General features: G+C 47.4%; 1 protein-coding gene across 1 annotated transcript; it reads right to left on the reverse strand.

The window, feature by feature from the left end:
• Nucleotides 1–204: 204 nt before the first annotated feature.
• On the reverse strand, nt 205–3,561 carry LOC120662402 (receptor kinase-like protein Xa21). Its single transcript, XM_039941555.1, has 4 exons — nt 3,429–3,561; nt 2,152–3,324; nt 722–2,071; nt 205–599 (listed from the first exon to the last, which is right to left on the reverse strand). Exons 1-4 carry the CDS (start codon nt 3,559–3,561, stop codon nt 205–207), a joined length of 3,051 nt encoding a protein of 1,016 aa, XP_039797489.1.
• Between the last annotated feature and the right edge of the window lie 4,498 nt (nt 3,562–8,059).

Genomic DNA, 8,059 nt, shown 5'->3' on the forward strand with positions numbered 1-8,059 from the left:
AAACCCATGCTAAAACCAAGAACATATGTTTTTGTTATTGTTGATAAGCTTGAGAACGCAAAATTTACTAACAGTATTATTGTTCCTATGATATGGGCAATACAACACTGGCATTGATAAAGTCTAGAACATATATCCACAAAAGAAGATATGTTATGTACTCTAACAGTACATTCATGAGAAAATGACAGTATATGACAATGGTTACTGATATGATCTGACATCACTTAGTTGCTGAGTACTGGCGTGTTTATCTCTGATAGCATGCATCTCTGCTGCAGCATTGCTCATTGATAACCGTTCTATAGGCAATTGCTTTGAGCACAGGATACCAAGCTGAATAACAGAAGACAAACATTCCTTGATTCTTGTTATATACCTCATATCATTGATAGTGTTTGGTCCTTCACGCAGCCATATGTTGGCATCTGCTATCTCCATAACCTTATCTGGGAAAGCCACCTCAGCATAATGATGCAGGCTTATCCCATCTTTAAACATAACATTTGTCGGGCTCTTTCCTGTGAACAGCTCGATCAAAGTGATACCAAGACTAAAGACATCACCATAAGTTGATACTGCAAGACCATCTCCATATTCTGCAATGTATTGCAATCATTTGGAGCACACATAGGCATGTAAAGAAGTCAGAACATGTCTCATGTGCATAGGGCTAATTAGAAGTTATTATGTACAGAACATGGGAAGCAGCAAAAGTTACCTGGAGCAATGTATCCGATGGAACCTCTTATTCCTATGGAGCTATTGGAATTCATAGGTTGTTTGCTTATTGCTTCATCTAGAACTCTGGCAATGCCAAAATGCCCACCACGAGCTCTCATATCCTGATTGAGAAGAATGTTACTTGGCTTTAGATCACAATGGATGACCGGTGGCTGGCAACCGTTGTGAAGATAGTCCAAAGCATCCACAATGTCTACTGCGATATCTAACCTTTGTGACAAGCTGAGTGCTCTTTGTCCATTTTGGCTATCAAAATTTGAGTGGATCCATCTGTCTAAACTGCCGTTAGCCATGAACTCAAAGACTAGTGCTCTGAAGTCTTGACCCTGGTGGTCGATGCTTGAACAACATGTAACGATCTTTACAAGGCAGCAGTGCCTCACTCTTCTCAGTGCCTCACATTCAGCCTGGAAGCTTTTATATGATCCTGATACCTGGAGATTGAACACCTTAACAGCTACGGCAATGGCTTGATTCTCTATAGTGCCTCTGTATACTGTACCATATCTTCCCTTCCCAAGGACATTTGCTTCTGAAAATCCATCTGTTCCTTTCAGTATATCATTGTATGGAACTATTGGAAGCTCGGTCTCTGTGAATTGTGGTGGTATTTCTTTCTTCGGTGCTGTCTTGGACTTTCTGTAAAGAAATCCAGCCCAAACAACAAAAAGTGAGAGAAGGAGAACTCCGGCTGTTGGGATCACTATTCTAATAGTCCTCAACATGCCTTTCTTACTTTTTCCTTCACTAGAGCTTGGGCACTTTGGCAGATGCAACTCTGGTATTCCACCACATAATGCATTGTTCCCAACAATTGTTAGTCCTGTTAAATTTGTAAAAACCGCTTGTTTTGGTACTTCACCTTGCAAATTGTTGAAGGATAGATCAAGGCGGAATAGCGATGTTGAATTACCTAACAGTTCTGGGATTGTTCCTGACAAATTATTATGGGCAAGGTACAACTCTCGCAAGTTGGTAAGGCTGGCTAGGGTACCAGGGATGCTCCCATTCAGATTGTTGGCTGACAAATTCAGTTGAGTGAGGCCCTTTATATCCTTCAAAGTGGCGGGTATGCTTCCTTGCAATGTATTTTCATCCATTAAGAGGATTTCCATGACTCTGCAGTTTCCAATAGTATCAGGTATCTCACCTGACAATTTGTTTCCTGACAGCCATAGCTCTTCGAGGTTTACTAAATTACCGACTCCCAATGGAAGCGGTCCCTCCAGGAAGTTGTGAGACAAATCAAGAATTATTGAGAGTGACGAGAGCTCCATAATTTCATTCGGAATGAAGCCAGCAAGGTTGTTATGTGATAAAGCAAGGCCTGAAATTTTTGTCAAATTTCCAATGCTTGGTGGAATTAGTCCTCCAAGTTGTTGTCATTTGCATCGAGTACAGATAAACCTGTGAGGTTTCGGATGGCGAATGGTATAGTTCCTGACAAATTGTTTGAATCAAGAAATACCTGATTCAACTGTGGAAGCTTCTCTATGCTTTCAGGAATGACCCCGGTCAGCATGTTACTGGTGAAGTCAATCTCCTCAAGACTTGCCAAAGTTCCAATCTCTGATGATATAACACCAGATATGTGGTTGCTGTGAATGCGCAGCAACTGAAGATTGGCTGTCAAATTAGCCACCGAACTTGGCAGTTCCCCCGCGAACCTATTCCGTTCAATGGCTAGCATCTGCAGTCTGCTACAATTTGTCAAAGAAGAAACAAATCCCCATTCTTCTTCATTGCTTGCCTCGAACTTGTTGGTACCAAGAAAAAGCACATTAAGATTTCGCAACCTGCCTACTTGGGCAGGAACAACTCCGGTGAAACTGTTAAATCCGATGTCAAGAATCTGGAGGCTGGAGAGATTAGTCAGCGACAGCGGAAAAGGTCCAGAAAACCGGTTCCGTGCAAACAAGAATTGTTGGATGCTTGGAAGGCTTTTCCACAGATCAGGTGGTAGACGGCCATGCAGCTTGTTGCTTGCCACGGAGAGCATGTTCAGAGATGATAGGTTGTACAGCGAAGGAGGAAGCAGACCTGAGATGTTGTTGCCCGAAAGCTGAAGCAACCTGAGATGTGGATTGTTCCCTATTCCTGCTGGGATCGATCCCTCGAGATAGTTATTTCTCAAGGACAATTTGGTCAGCTGGGAAAGGTTCCCAAACGACCTCGGGATGGTTCCTGTGATGCTGTTGTCGAACAGTCCAAGTGCAGCTAGTGACGGCATGTTGCCAATCTCAGCTGGTATGCTTCCCTGTAACCGCTTGTTGCTGCCGATGAGCATCAACCGGAGGCTGGTGCAGCGGCTAATGTTGCTCGGGATGGCACCGGTGAGCATGTTCTGGCTCAGATCAATGCCCCGGAGGCGCCTAAGGGAGCCGATGCTGGGAGGGATCTCGCCTTGAAGGGCGTTGATGCTCAGGTTGAGCGAGCGCAGGAAGGTGAGGTTGCCGATGGCGGGGGAGATGGTGCCGGCCAGGCCCCGTGCGCTGAGGTCCAGGGCGACCACCCGCCACCGGTGCCTCCGGCTGCAGGTGACGCCCTCCCAGCTGCAGTGGCTGCTGCTCTGGTTCCAGCCTTCCAGGAGGCCAGCACGCCGGAGTGACCGGAGATCTCGGTCTTGAAAGCGACAAGAGCTCCCTCATCGCCACCTCGGTTGCCTAACAAAGGCAAGGTTACACCTGCGCGGTTGGTTGCCGTGGTAGAGAATAGCAGGAGCAGGAGCAGGAGCAGGAGCAGGAGCAGCAGCAGGATAGAGAATAGCAGGAGCAGCAGCAGGAGGAGGAGGACACATTTGATTCTGAGGAGCAGCATGGCTGGCGATTTCTTTTGGTCATTTTTTCCCTGCGCCATTCACCTTATGTATTGGTGCAGGTTTCCAGTGGTTTGTATTGGGTGGTGGAAGTAAACATCTCAATCGCTACCTTTTCAGATTGATCGTGGTTGCCATCACAATCCGAATGAAATCAGTGACAACTGACAACTGGGTCAAGCAAGGCGGCAGATGAACGTTGACCTGAAGGTCTTCCTTGAAAGCCACAAGATCGAGCTCTCTGGTCACCGCCATGGTCTGTCCCAGGTGTTCCAAGGTTTTGCACTGTTGGTTGCCGTGGCGACGATCAGCAGCAACTAGATTCCTTTGTGCGCCATTTCCGATGATGGTCGGAGCACGTTTCAGTCAAAAAGGGATCGGAATAACTCCTATTTTCACTATTTTCAGTCCCTATTTTATTGAATAGAGACTCCTCCTACTTTTGGAGGCTATAATTTTTACCCTCAACTCCAGCAAGGATCCTCAAATTCCAGCCCCTACTCTCCTATGACATGTGGAACCCATCCATCAGTGTCTCATATATTTTTACTTTTTCTTTTCTTTTTTTGACTTCCTGCGCATCCTCTCTCTCGCCTCTCTCTCTCATCTCTCTCGCCTCCCATTGCATCTCTCTCCCTTCCTGGCATCTCTCTCTCATTTCCCATGCATCTCTTCCTTCCTGGCATCTCTCTCTCATCTCTCTCGCCTCTCTTGGGCCGATGTATCTTTCTTGTGGAAGGGATCCAATCGACCTCTCTTGGTCGATGCCCGGGCAAGCGGGATCTCGGCCACCGCGGGCGAGCAAGCAAGGACGCCGTGCGAGAAGGATCTCGGCCAGCCGCGTGGGCGGAGCTTCGCCGCATGTGTGCAGCTGCACGAGCGGGCAGCTTGGCCGGCCGCGCAGGTAGGAGCTTCGCTGTGCGCGAGCTGACGAGCGGTCGGACGAGGCGCGGGCAAACAAGATCCATCGGCTTGCGGGCGAGTGAGCTCCAGCGACACATGACGGCGACAGTGACGGAGCTCCAATTTCGTGCCACGGTAGGGCGGCTCGTGGGCGTAGACCGCCGTGAGGAGTGCGCGCGGCTTGCCGGCGAAGGCCGCCATGCGGAACTGTGCGGGGAGGAGCTGTGAGGGAGGAGTAGGGGCCTCCCTACGGGTCCCTGGGAAAAAGGTCTCGCGAGAGGAAAGTAGGGGGCTCCCTAGAGTAGGGACTGAATTAAAGTCTCTGCTGGAGTATGTTTTTCCAACTTCAGCCCCTACTTATTGAGTAGGGATCCAAATAGGATTCATGCTGGAGTTGTTCTTAGTGCACTTGCATTACCGACAGGTGCGAGCCGGCTCTTCAATAAATAAGGATTTGCTAGTGCATACTATTCTGTCTTTATCGGAAATTTTGTGGAAGTTTCAGGTCCAGAGGGTCTGTAATAGTCTGTCACTGTCAGTTCATATCTTGTTTAGCATGCCTGCCAGTTTCTTCGTGTGAGTGCGCTTTGTTTTTTCTTGTGGAGATTTCTTACTATCCCTTTGTTGCAAAGGCCTTGGCCCCGTTTGTCACTTGTGGCTGATAGCAATGGAATTTTTCTCCTGGACTTCTTTAGTTTGAATCTTTTAATAATGATTTGAGCATTTACATGACTTCAATGTCAGCAAGATAGTTTAGGTCTCATCGGGCAGCGATGATTTCACATGCATTCACTCCATAAGAATTGTTTATGAATTTTTCAATATCTCACTAATATGCAAACCAAATTCAATAATTGTTTTCACCGGTGAACAAACTTGGCCTTTGTAGACATTCAATTCAGGCAAGTGAGGTTGCCGGTGTGCTCCTGTCGCTTGGGAATTCAGAGCTGCCACCCGCTGACGGTGTCTTGCTGCAGGTGTGACGCCTTCCCAGCCGCAGTAGCTCTGGCTAGTGCTCTGGTTCCAGGAGGCCAGCCAAAAGGATCGAGGCCCAAGAAGAGAAGGTTGAATTGGGACTTTTCAAATTTTTATTGAGTTTTTAACCTAGACTAGTGTTGCCCAATCTATAAAAGTGGATCCTATCAGCTAGAGCACACTAGCATCATCATTCTCGGTAGGATAACACACTAACATGTTCATCTTACTTAGAATTGATCACACTAACAAAAATGCAAACTAGTCAAGAGAAACAAACTAGCATGATAAATTTCTAGACAAGAGCAACCAAGCAAGAGTCTAAGTAAGCACAAGAGATATGAAATGCTAGTAAAGTAAATAAGAGGGACACGAGACAACCGGATTTTTTCTCGTGGTATCGAGGAGTTGACGCTCCCCCCTAATCCACATTGGAGCACCCACTAAGAGTATCGCTCCCTTGCATCACCAAGAAGCAAGTCTTCACTAAGAATGCTCTTTCTCCATCTCCGGAATGGCGAGCTTCACACCATGTACAATCTCCTTCTCTTGGGGCTCCCACAATCTCCCAGAGCTCACCAAGAGTTACCCGATCACCAAGATCATTTAGGTGCCGTCAAACACCAAGAGTAACAAGCTCTCAAGGCTTCACTTGACCCTTAGTGAGATGGCCCTAAGCACTAGCACACTTGCTACTCAAGGAATGGTTGATTTCTTCTAGTAGGATCACTTGCAATCACTAGATCTTCATTCAATGGCTCCAAACACTTCTCTCTTCTTCTCTAGGGTGGCCTTAGGTATTCAATGCGTCAAAGGCATTATAAATGAGCCAGGGGGTCAGACTTATATAGAGTGGAGAAGCTCCCCTAGCCGTTGGAAATAAACTGCCCAGAAAGTCGTAGCCACCGGATAGACCGACGGTGTAGCACCGGTGCATCCGGTCACTCTAAGTCCAAATAGTAGCCGTTGACAATCTGACACTGCTGCAGTCTGACAATATTGCACCGGTGCATGCTTTGGTGAGGCACCGGTGTAACCGGTGCTGAAGAAGTTCCTATACTGGCCACTGCAAAGCCTCTGATCAATGCACGGGTGAATGCACCGGTGGTCCAAATTTGAGGCACCGGTGTAACCGGTGAAGAAGAAAATGCTCGGACCTCAAATACATGCTCTCTGAGTTATGACTATGTGTATAGACCGGTGCAAGGTCAAAGGGCACCGGTGTATCCGGTGACACTACATTTTTCTTCACCCGAGCCCTGCTACACTGTCCGGATGCACTGGAGGCATGGCACCGGTGTAACCGGTTGCCGTCGGATGGACCGGTTCATGGGCACCGGTGTATCCGGTGCAACTATTTCTTTCTGTTTTTCAGCTGAGTTGATTTGGAGTTGATTCTAACTTCGAGCTTTTGTTTTTCCAAGTGTTTTGTTGAGTTCTTTTGAGTTGTCTTGGACTAAATTGAGCAAGTGTGCATCGTTTCTAAGGCCAAATCAATTTGAGTCAAACTACTAACCCGAGAACCCCTCTTAATAGTATGATCACTAACTTAAATTTATAAAACTCAAACTAAATCAAGTGTCCTTCATCTCCTTGTGATACTTGAATCTAGAATGGTCCTTATTCTTGGAAATTGAGTCCGTGAATCGATTGCTCATGAATTTTGAGGGGTCTCCTTTCACATTTCATATGAGACTTAACTCGCAAAGATTATTTCCTTCAAAATACACGTTAGTCGCATACGATCGTCATTAATCACCGAAACTTACCAATTGCATCTACAGGCATAGATGCGCTTCAATCTCCCCCTTTTGGCGATTGATGACAACACAAAGTAGAGATAACATAATATGAAATTGAAAGCGCTACAACACATGCAAGATACGAGACAAGCAAGGAACTAAACAAGTATGCTATAACTGAAATAAAAGCACATGTAGAGACATGTCAACACAAGAGCATACACAATATCCAAACAACATGTCTGATACATCAAAAGCCATGAAGAGCCAAAACACGCCACAAACCCCCTTGCTCCCCCTATCTCTACTCCCCCTATCTATCTCCCCCTTTGGCAACAAAGCACCAAAAAGGAAGGAAAAGCTACTCCTGGGGTGGAGAAGACGGAGTCGACTGGCTGGGTGCGGCGATGAAGCGGTCGAGGTCGTCGTCCGAGTCATCGGAGGAGATGGTAGGCGAGACGGGAGTCGTCGTGGGAGGAGCCGAAGAGGTGGGTGGAGCTGAAGACGCGACTGCCTCCATGACGACACTGGTGGAATCCGTCAGAGGAGCTGTCGAGACTGGAACGGTGTCCGCCGAGGAAGGATGAACAACCGTCAGACGGATCGGCTCGAACGTGAAAGTAGTGACCGGAAGGGACTAAGCAGATGGGTGCTGGAACTGATGTAACATCTCCTGCTACTGGATTTAGAGGGCCTGCTGCTCCTCGGTCATCCCAAACTGCTGCTGTCCTGGAGCTGGAGCTAGAGAAGGCATCGCAAACACCCCGGTCTGAAGTAGTGGAGACATCGGGTACGAGGCCAGGGGTGTCTGCACGAATCCGCCGATCGGAGGAGGAGGGCCAGACGGGTCGAACTGGAGCTGCTGTGAAGTAGGGAACTG

Source organism: Panicum virgatum, chromosome 2N, assembly GCF_016808335.1.
Source record: "Panicum virgatum strain AP13 chromosome 2N, P.virgatum_v5, whole genome shotgun sequence".
Taxonomy (NCBI): Eukaryota; Viridiplantae; Streptophyta; class Magnoliopsida; order Poales; family Poaceae; genus Panicum; species Panicum virgatum.

Coding starts and splice junctions, on each gene's coding strand:
- LOC120662402 (XM_039941555.1), bottom strand. CDS start 3,561: ATGCTGCTCCTCAGAATCAAATGTGTCCTCCTCCTCCTGCTGCTGCTC. Junction 3,325..3,428: donor CACGGCAACCAACCGCGCAG/GTGTAACCTTGC, acceptor GCCTCCTGGAAG/GCTGGAACCAGAGCAGCAGC. Junction 2,072..2,151: donor CGCCATCCGAAACCTCACAG/GTTTATCTGTAC, acceptor CAAAAATTTCAG/GCCTTGCTTTATCACATAAC.